The sequence below is a fragment of the Engystomops pustulosus genome, chromosome 2 (genome assembly GCF_040894005.1).
Source record: "Engystomops pustulosus chromosome 2, aEngPut4.maternal, whole genome shotgun sequence".
Lineage (NCBI taxonomy): Eukaryota > Metazoa > Chordata > Amphibia > Anura > Leptodactylidae > Engystomops > Engystomops pustulosus.
This window is the reverse complement of record NC_092412.1, coordinates 205,123,034-205,141,871: the sequence shown is the minus strand read 5'-3', so window position 1 is coordinate 205,141,871 and position 18,838 is coordinate 205,123,034. Positions and strand designations below refer to the sequence as shown.

The 18,838-nt window shown below is 42.4% G+C and overlaps 1 protein-coding gene across 3 annotated transcripts in view; it reads right to left on the bottom strand.

The window, feature by feature from the left end:
- The window catches only part of LOC140119151 (arylsulfatase D-like), a 65,415-nt gene extending 47,222 nt beyond the window's left edge, over nucleotides 1–18,193 (bottom strand). The window contains exons 1-2 of one of the 3 annotated variants that reach the window (XM_072137865.1): nucleotides 18,093–18,183; nucleotides 9,248–9,308 (exon numbers count right to left, since the gene is read on the bottom strand). In XM_072137865.1, the coding sequence (XP_071993966.1) occupies nucleotides 9,248–9,276 (29 nt within the window). In that variant the 5' untranslated portion in view covers nucleotides 9,277–9,308; nucleotides 18,093–18,183. Of the gene's footprint in view, nucleotides 1–9,247; nucleotides 9,309–18,092 lie in introns of all 3 variants that reach the window. The other 2 variants (XM_072137867.1, XM_072137871.1) reach the window with 2 other exon arrangements.
- Nucleotides 18,194–18,838: the final 645 nt, after the last annotated feature.

The following is an 18,838-nucleotide window of genomic DNA, read 5'->3' as shown; positions in this document are numbered from 1 at the left end:
AGCGGTGGCACAGAAGAGCCCGGTAGCGCTAAGGGGTTAAAGATGGTATAAAAACAGTAACGATAGAGTGCCATAAACATATGTGCAATAGCAACAAAACTAGCTGTTTGGTATATAAATATGTGAAGCATTTAATAAACTTTATAGTAAAATGTTGATGTGTACTTTTTATAGTTTATAATGAAACATAAGCTCTTTCTTGAGGTAAAGACCACACGGAATTAAAAAAAAAAATACAACAAGCTTTGCGATTTCTCAGATAATTGCTTAAGTTGTCTCCCCATACTAGTTCTTCAATTCTCTCTGGCATATAGGCATAAATGTTTGGTACTCGCTTTGTGTACATGTAAAAAGTGTTTTGAGACACCTGATAGCAACAATCCATCAGGATTATTTTACTTGCGGTCTGACCTATGTATATTAAGTTAAGGAAGGATTAATCAGAGTATTTCTATCCTTTTTTTAATACAAAATTACATGCCCTTTGTAATGTCCAGTTGGAATAGCCGCTCTTTTTAAGTCTCATGCAATTATGTTTAGCTCAAGTTAATTCTTCCACAGGAGTAGCCTTAATGGTACGTGGTGGATGTTGAGATTTAGCGTGCAATATTATGTTTCCCGATGTGGGTTTATATGTGAAAATTTTGCTCCCATACTGACCCCCTGAACTGTAATGTGCCCTTCAAAGGAATCATTAAGGAGAAGGAATACCTTCCTGTCCATAAACTATAAGTGGTTGCATATAGAGCCGAGACAGATACCCCTACACAGTGGGCTGCTGGTGCAGTGCACAGAAAAGGGAGAACAAGAGGAAATAAAAAGAAAATCTCCAATCTGCTGGTTTTCCATTGAGCCCGGCTTCCATAAGATTTCATTGTCTGCTGCTGAAGTAATGAATGCCCAAAAGGGGTACAACTAGAAATGTAGAAATGGATAGGCCCCCCTCCACTCAATAGGGTTTTGAAGCCCCAAAACATCTAGGGTACATCTGTACATTAAATCTACACAGTAATACAGTAGCAGTGTAATGGATTTATGACAAAAGGGGGATTATTTACTAAGGGTCCCGCAGCAGCATTTCCGTAGGGTTTCCTGATGTTTTCGGGGATCGCACCGATGGGACAGGGATTTAGAAGGGGATTGTGTCGCACACAATCGGATTTTGGCGCATCGGCGCCGGCTTTCATGCAACATAACTGAGGGGGGGGGGCGGGCCGTCAGACGATCCGACTGATTCGGACACAGCAACTTTACAATTGTTTTGCAAGCCATGCACTTACATACACTGGGAAGAAGGTGAACTCTGGTGGACCTGAGCGAGACACATGTAGGATATCGAGCTCCCCCTGAAACTGTTGGCATTGCAAGAGGTAATGGCACAGTGGAACCCACAATGATGAGGGGCAGAGTTGTCTGGGTCACAGCCACCATGATGGGTGATCTGTTGCCGGAAATGGTCAGCGACGGATTCAGACCACCTTTGGGGTGACATTCTCTTGCAGTTGTCCTCAGACGATTCTTCTACTCACTACTCCAGCTCTACAGCAGGGCGGGCAATACTACATCCCCCCCCCCCCCATTACCCTTTCATACCCCAATTCAGGGAGAAATATAGACTCACTTATCTTTCCAAATGTTGTGGAGGATTTCTGCTTCACTGCATACAAAGACTACCCAGTCGGTGTCATCCTCCTGTTGAAGCCATATACCTGCCATTTGTAAAAGGGTCACCACTTAGTAGGACTTGTTTTAGAGGACCCAACTCCTGGGAGAAACTCTGCCCTGGAGAAATAGGAAGGCTTCCTTCTCCATCCACTTTAATTATGCCTGGTGGAGCTGCACCTCTTCTGCAGGTTGTAAGCCAGGTACGTGATTATTATTGGAAATCTCTTGGCCAACAAAAATCAGTTAATAGACTTGGGAAAATGTTCTATTAGTTGGACAACTCCTATACGTTGTCACGATATTATAGAATTTGATTGATTAAATTATTAAAAACAAATCAAAGGCATGGTGGAAATGAAGTGTTTATGGCCCTTTCCCAAGCTTTAGATGAAATCCTTGTCTGACTGGTTTCAAACTATTTCAAATTTGTAAATAACAAGGTCTTAGTTCAGGAATTTTCTGGGTACTGGCAGAGGGTGTGGGGTAGCACCTTTTTAATAACAGGGTGTATGCTTTTTCTTTAGAAATTATTGAAATGTTTACAGAAAGAGTAAACAAAGAAGCAGAACATTGATCTAAGAAAAGATGTTCCAGCGTTTCAGGAGTATGCGGTATTCTATGGTTTATAAACGTGATATAGTTTAAATAGCCCTCAAAAAATAATATATTGTTTATATGAGCAACATGAGTATTAAAACAAAAAAAAAAAACAAAAAAAAAAAAAAAAAAAAAACACACACACAAAACAAATGTTGTGATGAAATTTTTTAAATCTTCTGGTACACCCCGAAACTATTGTGAAGTTCAAAGACTCCATTTACAATACTCAGAAAGTCAATGTGCACCTTGTGTTTGTAAAAATGCTCAAATCAGTTAATGCAGGAAGATGAGGGGTTGGTGCATTCAGGGTCTCTGGTCAGGATGTCAGGTATTCAACCAAATTCTCAGCAGTTATCCTCCCCCTCCCTGTTTGGTCCATCCTGTATAACCATGTGACTGAATATGTAAATATCAAAGACTGGGAAATGAACTTGAGAAGGCTTTTGAGCGATATTCAAGGTGTAGGTCTCTTAGTTTTCTCCACCGGTGTCCACCTATTTTTCTTTACAATTAGGATCCCACTCAGCAACTTACCAAGAGGATTGTTGGGGTCCTCAGTAAATAACCTGAGCACTATAAAATGTATATTACAGTAAATCCTACCGTTATTGATAAAGAGCCATGGCATATGATGTGACACATCAAGCCAATAAGTTCCACATAAATTTTCATATTTCTCATCCAGCATAACCCTATATAATAATAATAAAAAAAAAAAATCTTTAAAACATTAAAAGTACAGCATGGGTCGACAAGCCACTGCTGCCTGTGCAGTACTAATACGCCAGGTGTCGGAAAGGGATTCTAGCTGTGTGTTCAATACAAATGGTTAATTATAGTTAAATATTATACTGTATACCATAAACAATAGATTTGGATAACACCAATATTTGCTATTGCTATCAATCTACAAATAGAATGAAGCAACTTTGAACAGGTCACGGTATTTTCAGGTTTAATTTCGTAAAGCGAAAAAGTTTACATGACGACTGGGTTATTCTATCCATTTTACATATTTAGGTCACCTTTACATCTACCATTGAACACATCTTCTGTCTTACATAAATACACATAACGTTTAAAATTTTTCAGTTTTGCAGTTTCATTGCAGCCAATTGGCAAAATCAAAAAAGTTCTATTTTGCCTATTAATCTACACTCTACGTTTTTTTCTGTGGTTCAAATATTTTTGCCAATTTAGCCTATTTTATACGTTTCCATTGACTTCTATGGGCTGTACGGAACAGAAAAACATTGGAGAATAGGACATGCTCTATATTTTTTTATGGCTTAAGGTACGGTGGACATTGCCCATTGGAATGTATATATATATATATATATATATATATATATACACATATACACACACATATACATACATACACACACAGCTGTTTTTATACGGTTGTGTGATTGCGGCCTAGGGAGCTCAGAAACAGAATTGTGGCAAGGCACAGTGGCCTCCATAATCCTTAAATGGAAGAAGTTTGGGATGACTTTCTGGACTTGGCCATTCAGCCAAACTAAGAAACAGTGGGAGAAGAGACTTGGTAAAAGAGGTAAACAAGAACCCCAAAATCACTGTGGTTGAGCTCCACAGATGCAGTTCGGAAAAAGTTCCACAAGCTATCACTGCAAGCCTTTCCTCAGTGCAAGACACCATCCACCCCAAGGAAACTAGAGAGGATCCCCATATAAAACATTTGCATCATTCCCAATTTGCTCCAACAGTCACTAACAGTGTAATGTCACCTGGATAACACAGTGCTTACATACAGGAACCCATCATTATTAAAGTTATATAAATAACTGCCACATATATAATAAGTAGCAACATGGGGTTTGTTTTTTTAACATTAAAATTTTTGGTTTTTGAGAGGGATTACGGGAAATACCGCTCGCCCGACCCTTACAGAAACTGCAAGATGTCAGTGAATGGTAAAGTTGTCACAGGACTGGTTAACAGTACGGGATCCCTAAAAAGGTCCAGATCAGGGATCCTGGAGGTCGTCAGATCCTTCTACTCACACCTCTTGGGCAGGAAGGATCTAAATCGGGATGTGATGTCGGCTTTCCTGGCTGAAACTGTTCCTGAACCAGGAGTAGACCACTCTCGATGTTTTGACCGAAGTGATCAGGGAAGAGGAAGTCAGCCTGGCGATTGAAGGGCTCGCCCTCAATAAATTGCCAGGTCCGGATGGCTTAACATCTGAGCTTTACAAGACCTTCAAGGACGTCTTGGTTCCCCCTTTTGGTATTCAATGAGTGTCTTTCCTCTGTGCTCTGCCGAATTCAATAAGGTGGTCTTCCCTGATCATTCTGTCAAAGGGTAAGGATCGATCTCGTGTTGTGAACTGGAGACCCATAGCGCTTTTCAATGCGGACAGAAAGGTTTTGGCAAAGGTGCTGGTGCAATTTGCGCCCTGGCTCCTTTCGGGGACCCAGCATTGCTCTGTTCCAGGCCGCAGTACATTTAGTGCTGTGCTCTGTGTCCGGGAGGCAGTGGAGCAGGGCAGGGCTGGTAACTGTAAGGGGTACTTGCTGTCCTTGGATCAGGCAAAAGCGTTTGATCAGGTTGACCACGAGTACCTCTGGTCTGTCCTTCCGAGGTATGGCCGGGGGAGTTTGCCCCTGCATACAAAACCTTTAACCAATTGACAGAGTTTCCCGCTTGTGAACGGTTGGATTGGCCGCTCTTTTGAGGTTGGTCTGGTGTTCGCCAGGGTTGTCCTCTGAGCCCACTACTGTACATGTTCGCAACCAACCCATTCCTTAGGAGGGTTGATCGTGGCCAGTTGGTGGGAGTCGGGATGGACCGGGCGGCACCCGAAGCCGCTAAGGGTGGTAGCGTATGCCGATGATGTCAGCCTTTTTGTGTCCTCGCGAGGGGAGGCACAATGGGTGATGTTGGAGGTTGACCGCTACTTAGAGGCTTCTGGCTCTAAGATCAACCCCTGATAAGTGAGAGTCTCTGGCTGGGAGAGGGAAATCCAGGCTATCATCTACCGGACACTCTTCCAGGGCCCCAAGACTCTGCCAAAGTTCTCGGCACCGAATTTGGCCTGGGGGATTACCAGGGGTGTATCTAGCCTTTCTGCTGCCTGAGGCGAACTTCAGAAAGATGCCGCCCCCCCCCCTTACCGTGACATATACAGTGGAATAAATGCAGTGTGCATACAGCCTTATCTGCAGTATAAATTATACTATATGGTAGCGGCAGCATTTGATATTCCATGCTGTGTACTGGAAAAGTGGAAATAAATTCCATTTGCAGAACAACTGACAAAAAAAAAAAAAAACGCAATTGCGACATTTTCTTGTGCACCTCAAATTATATCTCCCCTTTAATAATTGGGTCAATAAGATCAGGAAGATTTCAAATATTCTAACATATATGTAGGACCATTTCATACTTATGGAGCTTTTTTGCTGGATAAGATTATGTTTCCATCAATACCATTTTAGAGATTGTACATCCAAATGATTGCTTTTTATTAACGTTTTTATTTGTGGCAAAATAGTTAGGACAATATATAGATGCAGTAGGGCCGGGTCAGTCCGGTGTAGTAGGACCGGGTCACACACAGTATATACACAAATAGACAGCATAAACACATATATATTCACACAGCATGCATATACACTCACCGGCCACTTTATTAGGTACACCATGCTAGTAACGGGTTGGACCCCCTTTTGCCTTCAGAACTGCCTCAATTCTTCGTGGCATAGATTCAACAAGGTGCTGGAAGCATTCCTCAGATTTTGGTCCATATTGACATGATGGCATTACACAGTTGCCGCAGATTTGTCAGCTGCACATCCATGATGCAAATCTCCCTTTCCACCACATCCCAAATATGCTATATTTGATTGAGATCTGGTGACTGTGGAGGCCATTTGAGTACAGTGAACTCATTGTCATGTTCAAGAAACCAGTCTGAGATGATTCCAGCTTTATGACATGGCGCATTATCCTGCTGATAGTAGCCGTCAGATGTTGGGTACATTGTGGTCATAAAGGGATGAACATGGTCAGCAACAATACTCAGGTAGGCTGTGGCGTTGCAACGATGCTCAATTGGTACCAAGGAAATATTCCCCACACAATGACACCACCACCACCAGCCTGAACCGTTGATACAAGGCAGGATGGATCCATGCTTTCATGTTGTTGACGCCAAATTCGGACCCTACCATCCGAATGTCGCAGCAGAAATCGAGACTCTTCAGACCAGGCAACGTTTTTCTAATTTTCTACTGTCCAATTTCGATGAGCTTGTGCAAATTGTAGCCTCAGTTTCCTGTTCTTAGCTGAAAGGAGTGGCACCCGGTGTGGTCTTCTGCTGCTGTAGCCCATCTGCCTCAAAGTTCGACGTACTGTGCGTTCAGAGATGCTCTTCTGCCTACCTTGGTTGTAACGGGTGGCGATTTGAGTCACTATTGCCTTTCTATCAGCCCGAACCAGTCTGCCCATTCTCCTCTGACATCAACAAGGCATTTCCGCCCACAGAACTGCCGCTCACTGGATGTTTTTTCTTTTTTGGACCATTCTCTGTAAACCCTAGAGATGGTTGTGCGTGAAAATCCCAGTAGATCAGAAGTTTCTGAAATACTCAGATCAGCCCTTCTGGCACCAACAACCATGCCACGTTCAAAGGCATTCAAATCACCTTTCTTCCCATACTGATGCTCGGTTTGAACTGCAGGAGATTGTCTTGACCATGTCTACATGCCTAAATACACTGAGTTACCGCCATGCGATTGGCTAATTAGAAATTAAGTGTTAACGAGCAGTTGGACAGGTGTACCTAATAAAGTGGCCGGCGAGTGTATATTCACACAGCATGCAATGAATGAGAAGGACGGGCAGCAGCCCAGGATGGAGGGGGCGGCAGGCTCATGGTAGGTGCGCCCCTGGGGATTACCCCAAGCAAAACTGGGATGGCAGGCTTAAGATCGTTGCCCGGAAGGTGGATCAGTGGAAGGGTTGGTCTTTGACCCTCAGAGAAAGGCTGAATCTGATCAAAACTTACCTGCTCCCATTGCTGATTTACCTGGGCAGTGTGTGCATGTTGCCAGAGCCCCTCTGGACTCGGGTCTACAGTCTGTTCTTCCAGCTGTTAAGGGGGAATAGGCTAAACCTTATCAGGAGGGAGGTTACTTACCGCACAAGGAGGGTTGTATATGGTCAACCCTGTGGTATTCCTAGTGAATACCTTCATTAAGATCAATGTAGCAAACCTCTGGAAAGAGAGGGCTCCTCTGTGGGTATACTCCTGTAGGGGGATAGTTTTGGCCTTTCTTCCAGGAATGGGAGACCGGAGGGCAAGTGAAGGATTTCCGCACACCGCACGGGCATCTTCCGGCTTACGCTACCCCGGTTCTGAAGGGGATTCGCCGGTGGGGACTGGGAATGTGGGAGATCAAGACCATGTCGAGAAAACTCCTCGACAAGAGGGTTCTGTTGACCCATTTACAGAAGCCTCTGGCCCCCAGGGATTGCTCAAGTCGGGATCTGGGGGTAAGTTTAAGTCTTTTGAATTCTATCAGGATCCCTTTGAAGTTCTGGGACGTGACTTGATGCTGCTTCCATGGAAAGCCTTGTGTGAGGGACAATCTGAAGAGTAGGAGCTCTGAGGAAAGGGGTTGTGCCCGGGAGGAGTGCAATGACCTGCTGGGTTGGCCAGTCTCTCATATGCGGAGGGGGCCTATGGAGCATTCAGAGGCCTGGGTGGCTGGGACCACTGCACGTTATTCCTAGTTAGTCTAGCAGTGCTTAGTGTCGACGCAGCGTAAAATCCTCCCGGTGGATGAGGTGGTAAGGAACATTCTGGGTGACCTGGTGAAGGTGCGCTCTCTGGAGTATGAGAGGCTGGGCACGGGGAGGGCCTCTCTCCTTTGGAGGGGGTTCTCCATTAGTGTCGCTTAGTCCAGTGTCTGAGGGAGGTAGTGGGCATGGGATTCAGTTTAGTGTAGGGTGCATTTTGTTTATAATAGCAGCAGGCGAGTTGTAGTAAATATTTTGTATATATTGTACATAATGTTTGTTTTGTGTTTTTGTTATGTTTTGTATTATATATTTTAATAAAAGATCTACAGGAACCCTTCATTATTAAAGTTATTATATATGCAATGTGCTAACACACAAGGCAACAAATCACGCATATGTGCCAGTTATTTATATAAGTAACAACATGGGGTTTGTTTTTCAACATTAATAATAAGGACAAGAACGCATGTTCCCACTAACATAAACTGTAGGCCAGTGATGGAGAACCTTTTAGAAACAGAGTGCCCCAACTACATCCAAAACCCACCTATATGTCGCAAAGTGCCCACACGACAATTTAAGCAATAACTTTTTGATCCCTGCTGTATCACAGGTTTCAATTGTATTGGCATCCTGAGGATACCAATACAATAGAAAGGAGATGGAGAAAGTTGGATTGTAGCTTTCCTCCAGGGTCACCTGAAGAGAAAGAATCAGGGTTCCCAGAGCAGGAGCTCCAACAATCTGTCTCTACCCACACCTTCTTGCTCCTCCTGTAGTCCTGGCAGCCAAGGATGTCGCTTTAAAATAGCGCTGAGCGTGGCACGTCCTGGACTGTTTTGGACCGCAGGCGGAAGGCTTGAGTGCCGTCTGGCTGGGGTAAAGGACTGTGTGCCCACAGAAAGTGCTTGGAGTGCCATTTCTGGCACCCGTGCCATAGGTTCGCCGCCACTGCTGCAGGCGTTTGATGATGCTTTTCAAAACACAATAGAAACACATCATGTGACCTCAGCCTTAATCTATATACTGCTCCCCACAATCTATACACAGACCCCCACCATCTACATACGGCACCCCACATTCTATTTATATGCAGTCCCCAGCAAGTCTAAATACAGTCCCCATGCAGTTTATGTACAGCACAAACCCCCTTACCCAGTGTATATACATATTATTTTATAAATTGACAACTCATAAAACTAATACTTACCTGTGTGTTCTGTTCTCACCCCACCTCATCCTTCTCCAAGCTCTTCCGCTGGGTCACGGCTCTATGGAGAGAAGCAGGCAGCATGTGATGGCGCCTTCAGTATGCAAAGTGACGACAAAGGTTCTATTGATATATTTGTTGGACAGTACGCACTTTGCGCCGGCAGGTCCATACACACAGTGAGCGATTCGCACTACTGCCGAGTCACCCACACAAACGCAGCCTTGGCTGAAGGCTCTTTTAGGATGGAGGGCTCTGGGCAATTGCCCATGAGATCGGCTCAGCACATGGTTTCGTTTCCACAGGCTGCACATGTGTGCATGAGTAGTAGAACCTCTCATAAATTGTTGACCAATTATATTGACCCAGAGCTATTCACTTATGAAAATACAGCAAGCATATATGCACATTGTTTAGTAAAAGGCAGCAGCCAAAATAATCGAGATACTGTATCCCCAAATACAGTTGATACCTATTTATTATTATGGGACAGCTGTAATACATGCATACCTATGTGGTGGATACCAACATCCTGCTTTCATTCCCATTCACTATACAACAGAGATTGCCAAAAACCCTTTTTGGGTTTTTTTTGGCTTCCGTAATATAGACTTAGAGCTTGACCTGGAACATCTCATTTACCAATTTATTACTCAATTGTTATGTAAACAACGTTATTCCTTTTACTATTAGAAACACGGATAACATCTTTTCATTCACTTCAGGGCTACTACACAATAGCTGTGATCACGGAAATTAAAAAGTGTATTACAGACTCTGAGCTGAATATATTTCGGCACCCTTCATGTTCATTGATGATGGCTTTGTTTTTTTTTTTTTTGTATAATTTTGTCTTTTGCTGCAAATATTTTAGATGTTATTCAATACTGACCATTTTACTCCAATTAAGAAGTACCTATGTATTTAGTTATCTAATAGTATATTTTATGCTGTTTTAAATTATTTTATAAGTACTTTATTTGTGAATTTTGATGTTAAAACATTGACACGCCTCCAATATGTGTTAAAGACAACTGACCATTGGCTGATGTTTACAGCCCAAGTACACATTGCAAGAATGTGTAGTTATCCTAACACTGTCTACAAGGTCACCTCCAGATTTCAGTAGGCCCCTGGGTGGCAGAGCCTCAATGGGCCCCTTTGCAGAAAACACACATGATAGCATTAAAAATTCAGAAACTACAAAGCAGTCTCCTTTTCCCTGAAATATTCCTTATTTTTTCATAACAAACAGAACCCCTCGTGGGTATTTTATTTAAGTCCCTCTCACACCCTAAGGATTCATTAGATACAGACCTCTTTCAACTCGATGCACTGGGCACTTTCCCCAGTATTAAAACAAAACCACACATTAACAATTACATACATTTTTAAAATGATCCCAAGAACACGCCTCCTGAGCAAGCAATAGGCGAAACACACGTCGGGGTGAGGGGCAGACGGCAGCCACAGTAGTAGGGTAACAATCAGCCTAACTTTTACTATAGAAAGAAACTGTTTGCATTAATCAATGGAGATGCTAGCACTTGATACTGAAACATAATGTAATATTGGTTGGTTACAGCTGGGTTGCCTGGCTCCATCTTATTCTTGGGATCATTTAAAAAATTTATGTAATTGTTAATGTGTGGTTTTGTTTTAATATCGATGCAATAAAAGAGTAAACTTTTTAATATATTCTGTGAGTTCCCCTGTTTGTAGGGTGTTGTGATTTAGGTTGGGGGGAAGTTACCCTTACTCCTATGTAGGACATATTTAACCCCTTAACGCTCTGCGCCGTAGCTCTACGGCGCAGAGGTATAAGGGATGTATGAAGAGGGCTCACGGCTGAGTCCTCTTCATACAAAGGTGGGGGTTTTTGCAAATTGCATAAAACCCCCACCGCTAATAACCGCGGTCGGTGCTTGCACCGATCGTGGCTATTAACACCTCCGTTGCCGCCGGCAAAGTCACCGACGGCATTTAAAAGACGGCGGCGCGCGGGCGCCGCCATCTTTTTTTCGATCGCCACGCCCCCGAACGTCATCGGGGGGCAGCGATCGGTTGCCATGGTAGCCTCGGGTCTTCGTTTGACCCGAGACTATCTGGCAGCTGCAGATTCGTTACAATGAGCCAGTGGCTCATTGTAATGAATGTGCTGCAAAAATGCCATATATTGCAATACAGAAGTATTGCAGTATATGGTAGCAGCGATCTGACCATCTAGGGTTAATGTACCCGAGATGGTCTAAAAGATAGTGAAAAAAAATAAAAAAAGTTTAAAAAATAAAAAAAATTAATAAAATATTAAAAATTCAAATCCCCCCCCTTTCCCTAGAACTGATATAAAACATAATAAACAGTAAAAATCACAAACATATTAGGTATCGCCGCGTCCCAAAATGCCCGATCTATCAAAATATAAAAATGGTTACGGGCGGCGGTGACCTCCGAGGCGGGAAATGGCGCCCAAATGTCCGAAATGCGACTTTTACACCTTTTTACATAACATAAAAAATGAAATTAAAAATGATCAAAATGTCGCACAGACCTCAAAATGGTAGCAATGAAAACTTCGCTTCATTTCGCAAAAAATGACTTCACACACATCTCCGTGCGCCAAAGTATGAAAAAGTTATTAGCGTCAGAAGATGGCAAAATTTTTTTCTCTTTTTTGTACACATTTGTTTAATTTTTGAAAATGTATTAAAACACAATAAAACCTGTATAAATTTGGTGTCACCGCAATCGCACCAAACCAAAGAATAAAGTAGGTGTGTTATTTGGAGCGAAGAGTGAAAGTCGTAAAAACTGAGCCCACAAGAACGTGACGCACGTGCATTTTTTTTTCAATTTTTCCACATTTGGAATTTTTTTTCAGCTTCGCAGTACACGGCATGTTAAAATAAATAACATTACGGGAAAGTAAAATTTGTTACGCACAAAATAAGCCCTCACACAGGTCTGTACACGAAAAAAATGAAAAAGTTATGGATTTTTGAAGTTGGAGAGCGAGAAATGAGGCGAAAAACCCTCCGTCCTTAAGGGGTTAATTTGGGTTACTTTCCCGTGTATGCCCAGTGCCGATGCCAGCCCCGACTGTCCAGTAATGTTCAGTCGATTTTAAACAAATAAATCTCCTGCATCAAAGCTTAATGTGATAATGTTTATTCCCCTGGTTCTACATTGCAAGATGCATTTTTGGATTTTGAAAGAAAACATTTATAAACTAGTAAAAAATAAAATAAAACATTTTTTTTTTTGCTCACCACTTAATCGTGAATGATTACAAATAAACTTATCTGAAGCCTCAGTTTTAGCCCATATTTTTTAATATATCAGACTGCATTGCTCAGTGTGGCCACCAGAGAGTGCAACATGATCACATAAGAGCACAGGCTTCTTCTAGCATTAGAGGTCTGGACTGAAGAAATCCTTGTATTATGATATATTCCAGACTCATGCTACTCATCTTAAATGTAAGTTTATATACTTACTTAGTTCTATATAGGCGACAATCTATGTTGTATAGATTCGTAATACAGAACAGCTATGGGTTTTTTCCCCCAGCCACACTTAGGCCGCCCAGACACAAGAGAGTGATGCATCACACTTGCAGGACGTTGTGGCTGGAATGTCCGGGCCCAATGCCGATAAATTGTAACTGAACTCAGCTTGTCAGTACAGTTCCGGTGGTCAGGGTTTGGGCCAGACTTACCAGCCAGAACACTCACTTGTGTGGGTTTAAAAAATAGTCTGATAGGTCAGTTTCACAAGGGTAAATTTAAACTGGGGAACATGGCCTGTGCCTTTGCTGCTTTTATCCCAATAAACCCAGGTCAGCTGAACTTATACTACATTCTGATCTACTGAGAAGCGCTTTTTCAAATATTTGCTTGCGTATGCGTTTTTAAAAATGTTCCGCTAGCATTGGGCTTATTATACATGTGACTGCAGCCTAAGAGCGGTGGCCCATGTGGTGTTTTGAACCTGTTTTTAGGCGGTTTGGCCCGTTTTTAAGCAGTCCATCAAAAAAACACATGCGTTTTGGAAAACCGCGTGCCTTTTTTGAAAACGCATCCGTTTTTGACAGGTTTGATCAATTATCTTAATTCAAACTGGTCAAAAGTGCATGCGTTTTTTTACGGACTGCTTAAAAAACGGGCCAAAAACGGGTTCAAAACACCTCGTGTGCCATCACTCCAAGGGTGCTGCATGTGTTTTTGAATGTTTACCATGAGTTTGGCTGCTTTAAACCTGTTTATCTTTATTTCTAGAAGTGTAGGCAGCTGTGAAACAGATTAAAAACAGCCAAATCCATAGTAAGCTTATAAAAATGCATCTGTTTTGAAACTAACAAAACACATGCGTTTTTAAACAATGCAAAAACGTGACGTGTGGCTGCACCCTTGAGTTAGCCCAAACCCCTGATGAAGCCAGTTCGCTGGTGAAACATGTTGGGGGGCTAGTATTTGCATGTTTTAATCAGCAGTTTGTGCATGCCTTAGAACCAAACAGCAGTCAATATGTATATAGAGAGCTTGATATAGGGTGATCTAGACAATAATATACAGGGTGAAACAGCTATCAGCTAATCTAAATATATAGGGCCAGGAGAGCAAGATAGAATCAGAATTTCATTCCTATAGCTGTAGTACCACCATAGTGTCCCCGCATCTGGGACCATGGCGGCAACTTCCTACAGGGCAGATAAGCCCAGGGACCTTCCACAGTAACAACACTGGTGCTTGCGCATCATTCTACGAGATTGGTTACCCCCAATGAGGGTTATGAAATGATACCTACATGCGATAAAATTAATCGCTGATTGACATCTCTACTCCTTATATTACAAATATTATATACAATTGTCCCCTGGCAACCTATTTCTAGTCACCCTGAGCAATAGTGACTGTGAATCGCTGACTAGGTTCGGCGGCAATGTCACACACTGTACTTTTTAGTATATTCCCTGTTTGAGCACTTGGTGAAACCACCCCCCTTTTTTTAGTGATTTTGTGATAAATAAAAGTGAAGTTTTATAACATCATTTTGTCCGGATATGGGAAGTTTTTGTCTGCCTCTGGCAGTTTTGTAAATAAATTTAAGGATTAAGAAATCCCTGCCGAGACAATTGGTCCATTCTTTATGTTAAAAGCAGCACCCTTAAAGGAAACCTACCACTTGTAGTGGCAGGTTTCTGATGGAAACACCGGGCACCAGCTCAGTATTGCGGTTTAAAACACTTTTTAAACTTTATAGCCGGCGCAGGGAAGTACACGCTCGGTGCTTACCGTGCACGCGGCTACATAGGAAGTGAATGAGAGCCGCGCGCATGGTAAGCGCCGAGCGCGTACCTGCCTGCGCCGGCTATAAAGTTTAAAAAGTGTTTTAAACCGCGATACCGTGGTTTAAAACACTAACGAAAATAAGCTCCAGCACCAGCTCACCCTGAGCTGGTGCCCGGTATTTCTATCAGAAACCTGCCACTACAAGTGGTAGGTTTCCTTTAAGGCGCCTTCCCACGTGGAGTTTTTCCCACATTTTTAAACAAATCCAAAACAAAAGTGGGAGGGGGTTTGCAATGAAATGCATGCGTTTCATTGGAAACGCATGTGTCTCAGGCGGACCCCTCTCCGACTTTTGTTTTGGATGTGTTTAAAAATGCGAGAAAACCGCCGTGTGGGAAGGCTCCCCGAGGGTGGTTGAACACGTGGCATTTTGAGCCCGTTTTGGCAGCGGTCACACGTTCCACTAGGCATCCTTTCATAATGCGACGCTAGCACACAGGGGGCGTTCCTCGGGCAGAACGAACATTTGTTTCAAGAGAAACGCATGCGATCGGCTTATCAATTGCATGCGTTTCACTTGAATCGCATGTTGTGTTTGGGACGAGAACTGCCCCCTGTGCGCTAGCGTTGCGTTATGAACGGACGCCTAGCGGTACGTGTGATCGCGGCCTTTAAGCAGTTATTTGAAAATGCACCCATTTTTAGACCATTTTCCAATTATTTAAGATTTTAAAATGCATGCGTTTAATGGACTGCTTAAAAACTGATTTTTTTGTATTGTTCTACCTGCTGATTTCTGTACACAATTCCCTTCACCCGTATGGACACATACATTTACCCGATTGTCTGGTTGCGAGTCTGCTTTCCTACTCGTGCTCTATATCCTGGTTGCTCTGTTATATATATACTCTTGTGATCTTGACTTCTACCTTTTTGACTACTATTGTATACAGTTTTTAATTCTCACCCTTGTGATTACCCTCCCCTTGGAGCCCTGATGCGACTCAGTCTGTTTTCGCCGTTGCACGTATGTACTGGCGCCTCTCATACATCAGTTTCTGCGCACTATAGTGACTTGCTTCTCTATTTTTTCGGCTTTGTGATCATGATTTTATTTCACTGTTTTCACTGGCTGGACACCCCATCATTTTTTATTTTTATATTCTTTCTTACCAGGATCATCTACGTTGGTTTTGGCTGATGTTTTACACTCAGCAAATTGCTGTTTATCACTTTGATATCTTCAATATTTATTTATATATTCTTTACCTGTGTTATATAAGTTTATAAAGTTTATCACCTATTTTTCATGATTACTTACCTCACTTCATCGTATTTTTCTCACAACTGTGAGATATACATTTTTTGTGCGCCGTATTTTACATGGATTTTATTTTAGCCATGATCAAGTTCTTGCTATCTTTTGATCTTTAATCTTTTTATCTTGTTTTCTACGCCGTTGCTTATTTATGTACTCCTTTTAATGTGGCGCCGCCTGCCTGACATTGCCGCGATCTTACTACTTTGTCCTCTATGTTACCATGGTTCTTCTATTGGTTGTCTTACCTCGTATTGGCTAATTTTGAATGGGGTGTGCTGCGTTTGACACGCATACCCCGCCTACTCAATGAACCGCATCAATCGTCATATACTATGACGCACTTCCGGTCGAAACCGGAAGTGACGTTACGCACCTCTCGCGTGCTGGCTTCACAGCTGAGTCGCATCAGGTCGCTGCCTGGGGCTATTTAAGGGCATCTTACTCACTACACCTTTATCCCCTGACGAAGCCCGCTAGACGGGCGATACGCGTGGGGTCCTCTACTCTCCCCTGATCTCCACCAATGGTAATGTATCGTGACCACTTGTTTGAGATTGTATCGCTTCACTGTTTACCATCTGTATTTGTATTATTAATATCTATTCTTCTGTTTAAACACTTCATTATTGGTTTACAATCTCTATTACCACTATACCTTTTGTACCTGGGGAGTTATTGTGATTCTATACCCTTGTGTTTTAGGGCTTTTAAATGTTTTTATCACTGCTCGTTTTGTAATTAATAAAGAACTTTTTCATCTATACACATCTACTTTCCTTTGTCTTCCTTTTGTTTACTTATCTATTCAGATGTGTTCACCCTAATTCTATTTATTTGCCCCATTCTTTTGATAATTCTGCTTAAAAACTGGCTAAAAGGGGTTCAAAACGCTAACGTGTGCCACCGCCCATAGACTGTGGTCACGTGTTACGCTAGCATTGCACTCATAACGCAGCACTAGTGCATGGGGGGGACAAATAGTATATGCTTTTCTAGAAGAACGCATGTGTTCAGTAATCAGACCCCTGTGTCTTTAGAAAACGCGTTTTTTGAAAAACGCATGCATTTTTGACCAGTTTCAATTAAGATAATTGGTCAAACCTGTCAAAAATGGATGCGTTTTTTAACGGACTGCTTAAAAATGGGCGGAAAAACGCCACATGTGTCATCACCCTCATCATCAGTAATATGAAATAAAATGCACATGTTAATGCTGTTTAAATTAGGCAAATCTCTCTCCGGCTAGTAGAATACAGTCTGAAACGCATACATTAGACACAATGGGGGTCATTTACTAAGGGTATGAACGCCGCACTTTCTTCGGGTTTCCCGAATATTTCTCTTTTGCCCTGAATTTCCCCGGGTTTTTGGCGCACGCAATCGGATTGTGGCGCATTGGCGCTGGCTTGCATGCAACACAAATTGGGGGGCGTGGCCGTTGGATTCGGACAAATCGCGGAGTTTAAAAAAGGAAATGTGTCGCAAGATGAAGCACATGCACCGGGAAGAAGAAGGTGAACACCGACGGACCTCGGTTCAGAAGCGACACATGCAGGAACTCGGACACACGATTGTAGTGAATCGCGCCAGACCCGAATCCTCGCCAGACAACGCACCGTGGGATTGCGACAGGACCGGGTAAGTAAATCTGCCCCAATGTGTGACTGCACCCTGAGGCCGTGTTCACATGTTGCTTCTTGGTTGTGTTTTCATTGTGTTTTAAAATGCATTACAACAACTGAGGAGAGGTCATTTGCCTAATTATTGTTAATATTTGCATTTAGAAAACAAAATGTAAACACAATGTTAACATGTGTTAAATGTGCTAACAAATGTAAACCGTAAATCACCTCTCCTCGGCTGTTGTTGTGCGTTTCAAAACGCAATGAAAACGCAACATGTAAACGCGGTTTAACTGGTGGGTAAGTAAAGTAATATCAGCCAGTCTTTTCACATGAGCATTACACATGATGCTCTACTTATGCATGAAACACCATGTTCACCTCTATAGGAACACTTCAAAAACACATAGCGATCTGACATATGTGAATGCAATGCACTGTTCCCTGATCCATTACTATAGAGCATAGACCATATTCACATCTCGCATCTCACATGCAAAATGTTGTAAAACTGAAAAAATGCTTGTCAGCTTACTATCAGGCTTTGTGCAGGCTCAACAATATAGTAGCTTGAATCTATATTTTATTTACTGATTTTGTGATAAATTTACCTTAGAACAAATGATAGTTTTCAACGATATGACGCCAGTTCTGTGGAAGGTGGAAACTGCTCTCCACGTTTGCTGAGCACTCCTCCCATTTATCACAGCTGATTTTAATGAAATTATCAGGCTCATTTACATCTGCTTCATTTTATCCGATGGGATACACTGGGCTTCATTTACCTGGAGAGTGGATTTCCATGTGGCATTTTTGTCACCTTTTTTTTTTTGGCAGAACCCCCTCTTGCGTTTTGGATGTGTTGAAACATGCAACAAAAAACAAACAAATGGGAATCTGCCCAGAGGCAGTGTTTACATGTGTTTTTGGATGCATTTTGACTGCATCATGAAAAGCCACTTGAGGAGCATATGCATTTTCACAGAATTTTTACTGTATGCGTTTACAAACACGGATAAAAAATGCAAACACTTTTAAATAATAATAAGTCCTTTATTTATACAGTGCACACAGATTCCAAAGCGTTGCACAGAACTTGCCATATTGGTCCCTGTACCCATAGGACTCACAATCGAATAAACCTACCACCAGTATGTTTTGGAGCATGGGAGGAAACCCACACAAACACAGAGAGAACATACAAACTCTTTTACAGATATTGACCCTGGGCCTTGAACCCAGGTCCACAGCACTGCGAAGTTGTAATGCTAACCACTAAGCCACTGTGCTGCCCATATACCAAATTGGTACATGTATCATAAATATGGCTCCTTCTGTTTTTGGGACTTTGCATCAC